Source organism: Pyrgilauda ruficollis, unplaced genomic scaffold (assembly GCF_017590135.1).
Source record: "Pyrgilauda ruficollis isolate IOZ18807 unplaced genomic scaffold, ASM1759013v1 scaffold54, whole genome shotgun sequence".
Classification (NCBI taxonomy): Eukaryota; Metazoa; Chordata; class Aves; order Passeriformes; family Passeridae; genus Pyrgilauda; species Pyrgilauda ruficollis.
The window spans coordinates 5,645,734-5,662,409 of record NW_024527044.1 but is presented as its reverse complement, the minus strand read 5'-3'; the positions used below and the strand labels follow the sequence as shown (position 1 = coordinate 5,662,409).

The following is a 16,676-nucleotide window of genomic DNA, read 5'->3' as shown; positions in this document are numbered from 1 at the left end:
GGAATAAGAAAAGAAAATTATACTGTTCAGACTAATTACACAAAATAGAAGAGAAGAGGGGCAGAAGGACAGCAGCAGCAGAAGGATTACAAAGAAAGCTCAGGAATAAATTGATGTGGCACAAGTCAATAAATTTGACAACGGGGACATTCAGGGATCCTGGTCCACACGTCATTACCCATGGAGAAATGTCCCTGCCACTGCAGTTACATTTTCACCAGCAGATCAACATATTGTCTGATGGACTGGCACATGTAATGGCAGTCTTCAAAATGAAATTCAATATACTCCTGTTGCCACTGGAAACCTCACCTTTTTCCCCAGTCCCTGCTAATGCAACCAGTTGGTCTGGAAAGATGCCATGTGTGATCATCTCCTGCATTACAGCTTTCCCTGTTAATGCTGGAAATGAAACCTCAGGCACGATAATACCAAGAGTTAACACACACCAGCACATCTATGCCAGCTCAAACCAGTTACATTTTTCTGACTCTGTGGTGGTTTTGAGTTTTCCTTCTCTCCTTCCACCTCCTCTGATCAAGGACACACATGGATACCCAAAAGCAGAAAAGCCTTTCTACCAAAATTACTCTCCTTTAGTAACAAGACCACAAAAGGCTGAAACACACACAACACTCTCTGCCACCACCCTACTCTGGCTGATTGTCTTTTAATAGCTACAATAATGTTGTGCAAAGGAATAATATTCCACATCCTCAACTCACTGGGGAAGGGTCTGGAGCACAAGTCTGATGAGGAGCAGCTGAGGGAGCTGGAGTGGTTCAGCCTGGGGGAAAGGAGGCTCAGGGGGGACCTTCTCACTCTCTACAACTCCCTGACAGGAGAGTGGAGCCAGGTGAGGGTTGGTCTCTTCTCCCAGGTAATAAGTGACAGGACAAAAGGAAATAGCCTCGAGTTGCACCAGGGGAGATTTAGCTTGGACATGAGGAAAAATTTCGTCATGGAAAGTGCAAAGTACTGGAACAAGCAAAGTACTGGAACACCCAGGGCTGTGGTGGAGTCACCATCCCTGGACGTATTTAAAAATGTGTAGATGTGGCACTGAGGAACATGGCTTAGTGATGGACTGACAGTGTTGGGCTCCTGGTTGGACTCGATTATTTTTGGGGTCTTTTCCAATGGAAATGATTCTTTGACTCTCCCAAGCAGTACATGGACAATTCCAAAGGAAAGTGTGCATTAGCTGAATCTGCTTTTTTATGACTAAAACAGGAAGTTCAGTTCCCTTTTATCGTACCTTTTTATTTTTGAAAGGCTGCCCAAACAGTTCCAAGTTGAGTTGAAGCAAAGTTATTGATGTCAAGAAGCCAAGATCTTTCGCCACGCCTTGCTGAATGAGGAAGGAAGAAACTGTGCTCAGTTGTCCTTTGCCTCTCCAGGCTAACTCTGAGCCAAAGAAGCAGGAAGAGGAGAAAGATGAATAAGTGAAAAGGGATAATGTTTATCTTTTAACAAAATCACAATGTTCTGCTCCTAGCTCTAGCAGCCAAGACTCACTGTTGCATCTTTAAGACAGATAGTCTCTTCTCTCAGAGACGACAGGCTAATTACAGCCCTCCTGCCAGAGGGAACTCACACATGCAAACCATTATGTAAAATATAATTTTTTTCTTTAAGAATACTCAAGATCATTAGACATGGTTTTTTCAATGCTAGAAAATCAAGCCAAAAATGAAAATAAACAGTTTCAAGTATTCGCAACATAATTCCCTCATGCATTTATGGAAATATAGTAAAAAGGGCCTTAAAAATGTGGTTTGACATTTCATGCTGCTCTGTTTTTCTGTTTTTCCAGTTCTCAACATTTGCCCTCTTGTCCTGTATCATTTCAGTTCCATGGCAGTTCGAAAGAGACAATGATGGCAGCCTTTGGCATTTCTACTATGCTTTTTAGCCTTGTTTCAATGGGTGGGTGACAGGAAACATCCCAAGGACTTGACATAGATGACATTTGTAAATTTTACTTTACATAAACCAAATGTGAATTCATTGTATGCAAACATGGTCGCACCATTCACCGAGATAATTACAGGTACAGTATTGCTTCCCTAACAATGTGCTTTGGTAAATTCAGGTTAAAGAGATGAACAACTTAATTGAACAGGGAAATTTTTTTTCTGAGCTGCCCTTCCTCCAGAAGGTTTTATGAATACACTACCACCTTCAAAAGCACTTTTAGGCAAAGATGGAAAAATATGGAAAAAAATCCCCAAGTCTGGCTATGATGATGTGACATGCCTTCATGTCTTTTTTATGCAGGGAGAACTGAACTCCTGCCTATCTAAACTAATTGTTTTTTTAAAGGTTTTGTCCAGTTTATAAAGCACGGGACTATTGACAAACCAAACACCATGGTCTAATGGATTAAGCAAGAAACTGCATGCCACAAATTCCTAAGTTTTAATCCAGACTCTCTTGGTGCTCACCTTCTTGTCCATAAAATTGAGATAATATTTATACTCTACTTCACGAGGGTGTTGTGAGAGTGAGTAAATGTTTGGACAGCTCTTCAAAAGGTCAAGTTCTAACCAGGCACCTGTATTTTACTGAAGTAATCTGTTTCCTCAGATTCCCATGATACGATCACGGCACCTTCTCCAGAGCTTCTCAGATCAATTCAGAATAACCATCCACATTCATAACCATCCACATGCATAAATCACAGAATGGTTTGGGTTGGAAGGGACCTTGAAGATCATCTCATTCCAGTCACTCTGTCATGGGCAAAGACAAAGTTATTTACTGATCTAGGACTTAAGAGTGATCTCACCTGTGAAGTCATGTATATAAATTATCCCCCTGACACAAAAATAATTCAGATAAACTACATGCTAAGAAACTTTTAATTCATTACTGAAGCAGAAGTGCCACATTCCAAGGTGTTGCTAATGCCAGTTGATTTTAAAAGTGTCATGAAATATCTGAATTGCACAAAAATATAAAGTGGAAAAATAATTTATTTTTAAGAAAATCTTTTAAGAACCACTAGATATGTCAGCAACCAATATCCTGTAAAGATATAAAATAAAAGCTTTAAAAAATTCCCTGTTTTATTAGAAGGGCAATTCCAGAGACCTGACACACTGTATAATCCCATCAGTGGTTAGTTCTCAACAAACAAGTCACACATACAGAAAAAATACTCTAGACCAAGGCAGGAGGCAAAAAGAGGTTAAATCAGTCACAAGCCAGGTTTTTCCTCAGTTTTAACTCATAAGTGATGACATAAAACCCAGAAAAAACCCAGCTCCAACTTGAAAATGATTTAAATTTGCCAGCTCCAGCCATTTCTGGAAGTGAGCCAGCCTTAATTTGGATGTAGGCTTCTCAAAATTTGCACAGCTCTAACTTTAACCTGCTGCAGCCTAAAAAGTGGACCTGGTGAAGAAACACACAAAAAATATTCCACATAATTCTACACAAGTGATGGTCTGTTCTCTCCACGTACCCGAGCTCAGGATCAGCTGCTTCGTTCCAGGAGCAGACAGTGTCGTGTCTTTATGAGCAAAACTGTCCACCTTCAAAATTCCTTCTGTACCAATCTAATGCTGCATGAGGATAATGCTCACAAGAGGGAATAGGACTTGTTTTCCAGGAGGGAATATTTTCAGAGTTGAGCTTGTAATTTCTATTTGCAAATCTCCAAATTCAACAATTTCTTAGCCTCTATAAACTTGCAGATGGAAAGATCCGGTATTTGGAATAAATAATGTCTGAGCTTCACCTTCATTACAGGGCATTTTCTGTTAGAAGAGTGCTATATCCTGACTCCTGGAATATACAGAAGCCCTTTGTGGTAAAGCTATCACACTGGGCTGCTCCAAGTCTGCAGCTAGGAGGTTCATATTAGTAGTACCATGGAAGGACTGGGGGGAAAAGAAAAAAGAAAATATCCTGACAAGCATCAACTGGGAATCCTGATAGCTCTCTCAGGATCTTGCCTAAAAATCAAGGTTTTTTTTTTTTTGTTTTTTTTTTGGTTTTTTTAGTATGTCAAAATGAACTTTCGTACTTGTTAAAAAAAATCTCAACTTTGAAGCATAAGTCTATTTATCATTTTACATTTTTCCAGCCCTTTCCCCAAAATCTGCTGGTTATTAAAACAGTGCTGCACAAATGAAAGTGGTTCTGCTTCATAACTTCTTTTCTCTTTTCCTTGTGTACACACACAATGAGGTCATTATTTGCTCATTATGTTCATTCTCACTGGGGCAGGCTTTGATGTCAAACAGCAAGTGCTGTGACTTCACTGTAGGTATCCAGACCACAGAAGGACTGTGTGAAAGCATTACCAGTCCACACAAGAGAGATCCAGTGCCTGGACCAAAAGCCAACAGGAGCTTTGGAGCAGGTCTCTGGCCATCAGGAACATAAAACAAACATAGAGACCACACTGGGGCACACAAGGACATCCATTGCAGCCACACAGTGTTTGATCAGAAGATCTGAATGTATGGTTTGACATCAATCCTCCCATTCATGGAATCACAGAATGGTTTGGGCTGGGAGGGACCTTAAAGGTCATCTACTTCCAACCTCTGCCATGGACAGAGGCATCTTCCACTAGATCAAATTGCTCAGGGCCCCATCAACCTGGCCTTTAATGAAATTAAAGAAGACAAAAGATGCTCTTACATGAAAGAAAAATGGAAAAAAATATGTATCATCAACATCTGCAGTTCAGACAACCCTGAGTTAAGCAGCCCTAATGTCTGCAGTGCGCAGCAACTACTAGTATTAATAAGCATCATCTAGAAATGGACTCAAGTCGTGCCAGGAGAAGTTTAGATACTAGGAAAAAACTCTTCACAGAAAGGGTTGTGGAAGAGGCTGCTCAGGGAATTGATGCAGTTACCATCCCTGGAAGTCTTCAAAAAAGGTGTGGCTATGGCACTTGAGGGCATGGTTTAATGTTGAAAATGGTCATGCTGGTAGGTGGACAGTTGGATTTGATAAGAAAGCTTTTTCCAACATCAACAATTCTGTGATTCTATATAACAAGATGCATTAGATACTGAATGCTGTTGAAGAGGACCTGAAATGCCAGTTCTTCAAGACAACTGAAATTTCTATATTTCAGTAGTTAAGAATGACTTATTTATAAAATAGAATTGACCCCATAAAGCCACTGAGGCAAAGGTACCTTTTTTCATATCTCAAACAGCACGTGGTAACGCCATGAAGCCATGTCTGTGGCTTCTCTGAGGGCCAGGGTTTAAGATTTCAGCTTTAGAGCAGTCAACATATTAAGACTTGACCTCAAGTTCAAAGAGTCTCAGGGAATATTCTTGGACCCTCAAAAAAACCCTTTACACTTAAACCACTTTACTAGCCCCAGGAATGCAACTACCATTTCCCAATGCCAGGACACAGTTCAGAGGTATTTGGAGGCCAGAAGTCATTCTCAAAGGGCAGCCTGGAGATGGCCACCCTATTTTGGAGAATAAGAAGATGGAATAATATGAGCATGGGTCATGCCATGCTTGTTAGCCTGAGTGTCAGAGAGCACAGACACAGTTAATCACCTGGTACAGACATAGCTTTATGCAGTCAGCTCCTCTGAAAAACCTCAGCCCAGACAGCTGGAGAACTGTCCTAACTGCGTAGCTAATAATCACAGTGTCAGCCAGCAGACTTTCTACCTTAAAAGCTTTTATTTTAATAGCCATACTAGAAATATGCTTTGGAGCAGGAGTTAAATGTGAGGCAAAACAGGTATCGTTGTGTTGCCATGCAGGCTGTGTTTCTATGCTGATAAGGTCTTGTTTCACTAATGATGGGGAAAAAATAGCCTGTATTTCCAGAAAAGCTAAGGGCTTTATCTGACACAGCCTCCCAGGAAAGCAGTGTCCTTGTGCCTCAGGATGGGCAGCCAGCCAGCTTGGGCTAAACTGCCTACAAGGCAGAAGACATAATATTACAATTCATATCAGAAAACACTGTAATTTGCTTTTTGCTTACAATTTTATCTGACAAAAACAAGGCAGCTGAGGAAAAAGAAACAACAGAAGGTGTGCCTGGCTGTTGGCTACTCCTTTGGCCTGTCTAGCGGGGAATGCTCTGCTTGATTCAGAGCAAACTATCACAGGGCTGATAAGGACAGGAACAACAAAAACACTGGGCTAAGATAGCTGTTCGTCAGGATGAGACAGAGAAGAGCCCAGCATGGCAGAGTCTAGAGGGAATAGCAATAAAAGTTAAAGAGAAGGTAAACAGGGATCTATTGTTTCATCTCTTATGTAAGAGAAGACAGGAAAAAAATAGATAATGACATTTCACAGAATCACAGAGTTGTTAGGGATGGAAGGAACCTCTGGAGATTATCCAGTCCAACACCCCTGCCAAGGTAGTGTCACCTGGAGCAGGTGACACAGGAACTCGTCCAGGTGTGTTTGGAATGTTTCCAAAGGGACACTCCACAACATCCCTGGGCAGCTGTCCCAGTACTCTGCCACCCTCAGTGGAAAGAAGTTCTTCCTTCCTAAACTTCTTGTGTTTCACTTGATGGCCATTGCTCCCCATCCTGTCACTGGGCACCATTGAAAAGAGTCTGGCACCACCTCTGACACCCTCCTTGGAGATATTTATATGGATTGCTGAGCTCCCTCTAAGTCTTTTCTTCTCCAGACCAATCAGGCCCAGCTCCTGCAGTCTCTCCTCATGAGAGATGTTCCAGACCCTTGCATTTTTGTATTAATTATTTAATCCTATCACAGAGAAAGTTCAGTACACGAATACTTAAATCAGATAGAGTTCTCTTGCAGGAAAACCTCTTCCTGGGAAGCATAACTCAGAGAAAAATCACAGTGATGGTGGTAGACTTTTAGTTGTTATTTATTCTTCCATTTTCTCTGTTCAGTTTCAAATGCTGTGAGTGACATTCTTTACACTTCTCTGTGATATTCACATGCCATATTTGAGTGTCTCAAAGCATAAGAGGCACTTCTGGAATGCAACACTGTGCTGAATAATCAAATCCAAAAATAAGGGAAAAGAGAGAAAAGTCGAAGATCATGATAATAATATCACTAAACATAGAAGCAAATGACATTGCAAGCTACCAAGGACTTTTTGGAGCTATTCTGGATGAGTGGCAAATTCTCTCTCTAGCTTGTGGAATAGCATATTGAATATGCTCTATATTCAATCTAACATATCCATATTTCATTTTTTTTCTTTTTAAACATGCACATCACATAACCTGGTTAAATCTTCTATTTTGAGTATATGTGTAATGTACTGAATATTTTGGTTTAAACTGTAATTCGCAACAGGCAGGGCATTTCTGGACAATTATAACATGTCTCTGGTAGCATTTTGAGGCATGAAGCCAAAAGGCTGGATCAGCTGAAATACCTGAGATGTGAAATAATCCCTTGGAAATGCTCTGGATTGTCTTACAGCTACTACACAATGTCCTACTTATACACATACATTATGTGTATAAAACCCAAAAGTTTGTCTGTGTATTTGGTAAGTTTTACACACAGTATTCAGCTGCTTTGGATATGGTCAGTTATATATTGGACAAACTTTATGAGAGTCTGTTGTGATAGGACAAAACAAACTTATATATTTGTTTTAAAGCAAAAGAGCGTTGATTTAGATTAGATATAAGGCAGAAGTTTTTAATAATGAAGGCAATAAAACAATGTCACAGGTTGTCCAGAAAGATGGTGGATGATCCATCCCTGTAAACACCCAGGGTCAGGAGTCAAAGGGTTCAGAGCAACCTGATAGAGGGGGAGGTGTCCCTGCTCACTGCAAGAAGTTTGGACTAGATAACCTTTAAAGGTTTCTTTCCACACAAAACTGTTCTGTGATTATGCATCCTTAAATCCCCAGTGTCCTTTACCAGCTGTGACTATCTCCTCTCCCTCACTCACCATCCACTTCCCATCATCCCTTTAGGATTTCCCTTTAAAAAACTTGCTTCTTCAATTTTTTTTCCCTGGCATCTACAATAATTCAGTCTTCTACTTATCTATTTTAGGTAGTTTCTGTGCTGGCTTTAGCTAGTGACGTGTATCAATAGTGCTTACACCTGCCTTCACACTGCTCACTCCTCTCTTCTGCCTGAGCCTCCTTCTCCATCACTGTCCTTGGCAGCTCCAACCAAACACTTCTCCTTTTAACCCACTTCACACACTTCAGATGAGAGCTGCATTCACACTTTGCTCAGCTCAGTGAGGCTTCAGGTTGTAACTAAGGGCCTTGGGGTGTGATTTTAACAAATGTGACAACAAATTAGAGAAATCACCAACAGTGCCATGGATTTTCAAATACCACATTTTCCTATATTGGGGTAGTTGCTGTGCAAGTAAATATCTGTCAATCCATAACACTGAATAAAATCCTATAAAGCATACTATCTAATATTACTGTCTAATTTTTATCTATTATTCTGTCTAATTCTTGACAAATAACTTGTTCAAAGGCTTAGGATGTATTAATATTACATTAAAAAAAAAAAAAAGAATCCATACAATGTACTTAGAAACAAAATATTCTGTCCGTGTAGAGTTTTCAACAGTTATTACTAACATGAGATGAAAAAGCCCAACAGAAAAAAACATCAACTTTTACCTAAAAGTATTTTTACTAATTACTTTTATAAGTGAGAGCTCCCATAACTGCAATTGAAAGAAAGAATATATTCATGTAGTTAACAAAATAGGATGATAAAACTGGTAAAGAAATGCAGAGCCAGAACAGATACTAAACTCACTTTTCAAATAACTTACAATCACTGAGATATGAAACAAAAAATCAGAAAATAGTATTTTAAATATAAAAATGACATGCATTATAAATATTAGGCTTCATAAAACAAAATTTGTACTGTATCTAGTCATCCTATCACTAACACCTTACAGTGCTGTCTAACATCACCTTCTATATCAAGTAAGACATCCCAAAATATTTTTTACTTATTTAATGTGCATTGATATAAATTAACTTTTTTTCAGGTTTGACCACAGACATCTCTCAGTCTGAGCTAAATGACCCCCCTCCACTTACAGTCAGTGTTGAGAAACATCTTGTTTAGAAGGATATGCAGATCTGAAAGTACTCTCTCCTACATGCCTGCATTTGGCAAGATGAAATCCAAACTGCTTTTTCTGGAAAATCTGAACTTCTTTATTTTAACCACATGAAACTCCACAATTTATTTCATTGTAGATGTTATTTGAACCCTGTTAACCCTATGAAGTTGACCTTGCTGGAAAAAAGAGTGGCTAATCATGAACACTTTCCTCAAATGATACATTATTACTGTTTTCCTTTAAATATCAAGCCTGTTGTCAGCAAATCAGACTGTTAATGGAAATGCCTAGAATTGTAGATCCTGTTTCTTCAATGACTGACAGAGGGAAGGTTTAGTTTAGGCATTAGACAGAAATCCTTTCCTGGGATGGTGGTGAGGCCCTGGCACAGGTTACCCAGGGAAGCTGTGGCTGCCCCATCCCTGGAAGTGTCCAAGGCCAGGTTGGTTGGGATGTGGAGCAGCCTGGGATAGGGGAAGGTTTCCCTGCCATGGCAGAGGGGTTGGAATGAGATGGTCTTTAAAGTCTCTTCAAACCCAAACCACTACATTACTCTCTAATTCTAGACTTTACAAACAGCCCTTCCAGCTTGCTGCACCTTAAAGACAGGAGTTCCTCAAATGGAAACAAGACTGCACTGATCTATTTTTACAAACTGGAGGAATTAAGGTCCCAGAGTATGAACTGTTCTGAATTTATACCCCTTACAAACTGTAAAGTGAACAGTTCAGAAAAGCAAACACCTTTCATTCATATGTAGGATGACAAAATCATTACTTTTATAAAATCTGAGGCTATAATGAGGATTCAGAGAACCATCCTTGTGACTTGGTTAGACCCCACCACCACAGTATATTCAAGCTGAGGCACTGGACTGCATCCTCTGCAAGTGCATCCCACAATACTCACCAGCCCCCAAATATTGTTGTATTTATAAACATATGTAAGATTTAAATGAGCTGCAGCAATGCCCTCCTACACCAGGAGGTCCCTGCTGGGTGACAGCAGCTGGGTGACCCTGCAGCCTGGTCCAGCTTGGAATTCCTCTCTGCACCACCTGGGGATGTGTCTCGTGCCTTTGCAGGACAAACAGCACCTAAAGTCCCATTTTCAGCATTCTCCTCTGTCAGTCCTAGCACTGGCATTAGTAAAGTGTAAAGGGAAAAAATTAACCTGGCTTCGCAGCAGAGGAAAGCAATGTTCAGATAAAATCAATAATAATATTAGTAATAGTAATATGGAGTCATTATTATAATTTTAAATTTTTTTAGAATCCATTTTTCTGGGAAGGGCAGACACACAAGATATATTTAATTAACAAACACTCTGCCCAGAAAAGTGCACAACTAAGTGTTAAAGCCTTTTAGTTTGGCTTAGAAAGAAGCTACAAGCAGATAACCAAACTGGTCCTGAAATATTTAATCCCGGAAATCGTATCTCAAAAAATAACCTTGAAGCCATAAAATAACTGTTTACCAGGGCTTGCTCCACTTTGTTATGAAGACTTTGAGTCAGTGCTAAATTAAGAAAGCGCCTCAACAAGGCACAGTCCATAAGATACGTTATCGGGTTTTAGGGCAAAAACAGGCATATCTTGCCACCAAGAACAACAACCTCATATGAAACCCTCGCAGAAAAACATGTCTACAGCTTTTAGTTTTGTAAAGGCTTGTTTTCCTATGAAACACTCTCAGAAAAAAAAACATCTATGGCTTTTAGTTTTGTAAAGGCTACTTTCTGACTGTCCTTTTCTGAAGCACAAACTCCTGCAGAAAGGCCAACTAAACTCCTCGCTACCCATGGATCCCTGGTACTGAAATCATGGTATATTTTGTGCTGCCTCCATAGAATCTACTTCATAAACAGGAATGACATCCAGGACGCTCCAGTAACTTGAGAAGTAGAATATGACAGCAAATTTAGCCTCTTGCACATCAGTTCGAATTTCAGGCTTATAAAAACCTACAGTTCTGGAAGGGGAGGATCATCTTTAGTGCATTCTGAGACCAGATGATGACAGACTGGCTGAGCTTCCAGAGAAGTCCTATCAACACTTTGGTGGCTGGCAGCACAGCTACTGGGACCAATTAGGTTAATTAAAACTACATGGCATGCAGGCTTCATGTGTAATTCCTAACATGGTTAGAAGGGAGACAAATATGCCACAGCATGATTTTGACTATAATGGGTACATCTATAAAGCCTTTGGAATGCAGGTCTTGAATCCAGGGAATGATGAGAAGAGAGAAAACCTGAATTTACACAATCCCTAAATAGGTACCCAACAGCACTGTGAATCTCAGACTCACTGGGGCTGGAAGGCCCTTCTAGAAATTGTCTAATCCCACCTGAGCAGCTTGCTGAGGGATGTGTCCACTCAGACAAATGGCCAAACAAGGCCACAATAATTAGAATAAAACACAAAAAACCCTCCCTTATATACAAAAATAATACCATACATAGAATTTCCTATATAGATAAATTATTCAGAGAGGGGCATGTGTGTGTGAAAGAGGTCTCTATTAATTCACTCCCATCATTGCCACACATTTGGTCTACACTTTATGCACATTTTTGTGACCACTAAAGGCTTCCATCAATGGAGACATGGAGTCTGAGGTTCAGCAACATCTTTGACAACTGGTCTATCCACCTCAAATTATGGGAAATTTTGCAAATCACAGAATTACTTAGGTTGGAAAAATCCCTCTGGTTCTACCATTTCTGGACACCTCAGGACAAAACAGATATGAAGGTCCTGTAACAGGTTCAGCAGAGGGTGACAAAAATGATGGAGGGCCTGGAGCCTCCCCTGACAGGGAAAGGCTGAGGGAGCTGGGGCTGTTCAGCCTGGAGAGGAGACACAGCCGAGAGGGGCCCTCAGCCCTGGGTGTCCCTGTGTGCAGGGAGGGCTCCGAGCAGGGCCCAGGCTCTGCTCCAGGGCCCAGCGATGGCACCGGAGGAATGGGCAGGAGCTGATCCCAGTGAGTTCCACCTGGACACAAGGAAGAACTTCTTCCCTGTGCAGTGACCAAGCACTGAACAGAGAGCAGAGAGGGTGTGGAGTCTCCCTCACTGGGGATATTCCAGAACTGTCTGGAGACAATCCTGCACCCTGTGTGCTATGTGCTCTGGGTAATTCTGCTTGTCAGGGAGGCAGGAGCAGATGATCCACTGTGCTCCCTCCAACCTGAACATTCTGAGATTCTGTGATTTCCTAAAGCAGTCATGGTCACTATGCTACCTTCAAAAAGCAGGTGCTTGAATTTCTCCTCCACCTCTGCTACTACCGAATCCATTCCAGCATGATTAGCATGAAAACAAAATAAGGTTTAAACAAGGACATTATCTTGTTACTGCTCCTTGTACAGACATTCCTACCATTTGTGCAGAAACACAGCACACAATTGCTGATGTTGCAACTGAATGTTGTTCACTACCTGCACTTTAGATCCATCTCCTCAATTTGTGTAAGTGGCTGCTGTCAGAATTTGGATTTTTTATCACAGTAAAAATGACTGTACATGCTCAGTATATTCAGCATTTACATCTATTCATAAAATAATAATGTATATTAGAAAATAATACTGAGCCAAAATGTTAATGTAGTCTCTTCCATGTGCCAAAAACTCATGTGGGCATGTGCATAAAGAATGTACATACTCAGAGAGACACTAACATCTTGTAATGCAATATGTTTCTGTTATACACACTCCAGACTTCCTAACAGCTGCATATTTTAATATGCATAAACCCATACTTGAAAAATAATAAAATGTATTAGTTTTCCACATTAGGCATTTATGACCTAATTTAGGAGAGTATTACATCTTTATAACTTTTAAAAGACCCATTTTGATAAAACATCCCCATAAACAGACTGAGAAAATCGGGGTAACAAGCATCTGTTGCTGCATTGTTTTCTTAATGGGGTAATAAACTAATAACACATTTTTATAACTTTTCACAAGAATATAAAGTATTAAAATTGAAACTGATATTGAAAAATGTTCTCATGGTCCATTTTATTTTATTTTTCCACTATGTAAAGTTACAGTACTTACCAGATTAATATTAATATATCTTAATTATGTTGACAAAATGGAAATTTGCCAAAGACATTCAAAGAATGGAAATAACTTGTTATTTCCACTACTCTAATTAAGGTGGTGTATTTAGCCCATTTTACTCATAATATAGGAGTAATATGAATATTTATAAGAATGTATAGAGATGCCACATACAGAAATAATAGCCCAAACTTTTGGAGGGTTCTAGAAAATGGTTATTCCATTGACTTTTAAATGCAATTGTGATTTTTTTTTCTTTCTAATCTACCTTTTTCAATAAATAATTACCAAAACTTTATTTCTAAAAACAAAAGTCAAAAATTACAAAATCAATATCTACATTCCAAAACCTTACGTTACATTGTTGGGATGTTTATTTTTCCTTTTAGAAAAACAGATCCGACTATGTTGTGTAACACAAAACTAATGAAAAGATATTGAAAATTGTAACTCTGAAGTGAAATTGCTATATTTAGGAAGGCAAATTTTGACTTATTTCCTTTGAAACTATTAATGTGAACATCAGGAATTTAAACCAAATAAGCTCCTGACCTACATTCAAAGTGGATTTTCACATTTACAGTTTACCAAAGCACCAGCAAAGGATGATTCATAGCTCTTGGGGATGGAAAGGACCATCTAACCTCACAGTGCTCATAACACAGCCCACACAATTTTCTTGAATTGGCTCTCCAGAACCAATAGCTGTGGTTGAACTTAAGCATGGCTTTTACAGAAACATCTCCTCTTGATTTTAAATTTTCCAGTCATGGATAATCTGTCACAATCATTGGCTAAGTTATTTCAGCACTTAGTTATGTTGTTATAAATATATATGCCTTATTTCTAGTTTGAATTTGTCTTGCTTAAATGTCAAGCTGCACTAGAAGGACTCCTCACACACATCATTCTGTCAAGGTAGAGAAAAAGGCACTTCCACAGCATGGTCCATTTGACCCCTCTTAAACAGCTACCTTAGGAAGAGATAAATTACAGCCCAGAAATGCTTGTTCCTCTCAATTGACTATAAAGGAAATCAGAGAATCATGGAGTGGTTTGAATTGGAAGGAATCTTAAAAACCATCTCATTCCAACCCCTGCCACTGGCAGAGACACCTTCTGCTATCCCAGTTTGCTCCAAGCCCTGTCCAAGCTGGCTTTGAACAATTCCAGGGATGGGGCAGACACAGCTTTTCTGGGCAACCTGTCTAGCTGTGCTCACAGGTGTTTGTCACTGTGCTCAGATACAAACATTTGTCTCTATCCAGAAGAATCCCACCCCAAATCTCCATATAGGTTTGCACAGAAGAACTGAAAAACCCTAAAACGTTACATTTTTCTTTTTTATGGGTCCTTAATGACTGGCTACACAACACATTCTTCAGTTTGATGCACTCCTGTCTCTGTGTTGGTATTTTCTAGTATTTCACCTGATTGTTGAGGTTCTCACTAAAACACAAGCACACATTTTAGCTGTGCTTGCCCCAGTACAGCAGAAAACTCTTCTATTTCCTATTCCCCTTCCTGCCCACCCAAGGGCTGCCTGAGGACTGCCCCTTCAGCTACAGCACTGGATTGGCCCCATTGCATTCAAATGATTCCTCAAAACTCCAGGACACTCTTTTAAAATCCCTACTCTGCAAGATACAGCCCCAGAGACTGTAAACGTTGCCCATTTGCTTAATTTGCAGATGAAATACTTAACATCTGGCTCCTCTGGAACGAAAAGAACTTGCTTACACTTCATTTATCAAACGGTAACTCAGTAACTCTTTGTCACTACCTTGTCCTCTTCATTATTTTACAATCCTCAATTAACTTCACTCCAAAAATATTTGACAAGGAAACTAGACTCTGAGTAAACTACTTTTGGAGAAATGGAAAGTTGAAGAGTTTGCAATGTAAATTTTCCAAACCTGCAGCACTCACTATGAAAGCAGAGCTCCAGTCACTCTGCCTATATCATAAAATACAGCAGCATAGGGGATTTCTCAGAGCAACCAGCAAAGCCTCATTCATACAATCTTAGAATTATTTAGGCTGGAAAAGACCTCTGAGATCATCGTGTCCAACCATTAACCCAGCACTCACCACTGAACCACGTCCCCAAGTGCCACATCCACACATTGATTCAACACTTCCAGGGATGATGATTCCACCACTGCCCTGGGCAGCCTGCTCCAATGCCTGACCACCCCTTCGGCAAAAGGATTTTTCCAATGTTCAACCTCAACCTCCCCTGGGGTTCTTTGAGGCCATTTCCTTTTGTCCTGTTTCTTGGTACCTGGGAGAAAAGCCTGAGCCCCACCTGGCCACAACCTCCATTCAGGGATTTTAGAGAGGGGTAAGGTCCCCCTTTATTGCCTTTACCTTGTTGATACGAAGGCAGCCTCAGTTATAATGGTGACAGGCAGAACTTCCCAGTATCTCGGGCCATTCTTGGGATTTATGTCAGTAAGTACTAAAGCCAAACAGTTGCTGCTGACTTCAGGCAGTTGAATGGTGTCACATCACTTTAATGTAAAATATTACTTTTTTTTGGAAAAAGACATTAGCAGAAATTTTTAACCCATAATTTCTTGAAAATAAACTTTATGAAGCTGGGAATTAATTCTTTCCATGAAAAAAATAAGAAATATAAGGGTTTGCTTCAGCAACCTAAAAGGAAATTGTTCTTTGAAAAATTGGGAAGTATGTAATAAATTAGGGGAAGCAAATAATACTCTGCATTGTAACCTTTGCTTGCAGACATGGCTGTAGGTGTTCCTTACCCTAAAGTACAACCGACAAAGGTTCCAGGCCAAATAACTCAGGACTAGTTAGATTTTTATGTTCCTCTGAGAGCTCTCATGTCAAGCTGCCAGCTCAGGCTGAATGTGGATAAACTGGAATTCCTCATCTCCCACCTAGCCCAAATCCTCCATTTCTGTTCATCAATAACCCTGTGTACCCCACCATCATCAAGGTGTGTAACATGGGTTTTATCTCTGAGACTGGATACTCTGTTCACTCTGGGATTGCAGCTGCATTTTGTACTTTTCTTTCCTGATAACAATCCTAGTGGCACGTAACAGCCCTCCTTACCCTCCATCCAGATTCCAATCTGCAGAAGTCACAGAAACACTGAGGAATCTAGCTTCAAAAACCAACATTTTCTTGTTTGTACCAAGGCATAAGAATCCTGCCAAGCTCATTTCTCCCACCCATCACGTTGATTTTCCTCTCAGCCACATGCGTCAGAAGCTGCTTTCCATTTCCCCTCGTGACACATCCTCCTCCTGTGCAGCAGCACATCTCCCATCAAATGTCAGATTCCAACCTCGATCACCTCACTTGCCACTCTTTGCTGTGCACACACCAAACATTCATGCCAGCACATCTCTTGCAGCATCTTTTTGGTAGGAGAAATCAAACAGCAGATGAACATCATCACCCACTGCCACTTCATTCTTAAATCTCTTCTGTGCTGACTCGTATAGGAAAAAATCTCTTACTGACTGATAATTTATATACTGAAACCACTTCCTCAGCAGCTAAA

General features: G+C 40.1%; 1 protein-coding gene across 4 annotated transcripts in view; it reads right to left on the bottom strand.

Moving 5' to 3' along the window:
• Positions 1-16,676, bottom strand: part of SUPT3H (SPT3 homolog, SAGA and STAGA complex component) — a 256,384-nt gene that overhangs the window by 21,703 nt on the left and 218,005 nt on the right. Inside the window, exon 12 of one of the 4 annotated variants that reach the window (XM_041480948.1) lies at positions 1,310-1,407. The exons of the other annotated variants lie outside the window; for them this stretch is intronic. Coding sequence (XP_041336882.1) covers positions 1,402-1,407 — 6 coding nt within the window. The 3' untranslated portion in view covers positions 1,310-1,401. Of the gene's footprint in view, positions 1-1,309; positions 1,408-16,676 lie in introns of those variants that run through there. 4 annotated transcript variants of the gene reach the window in all.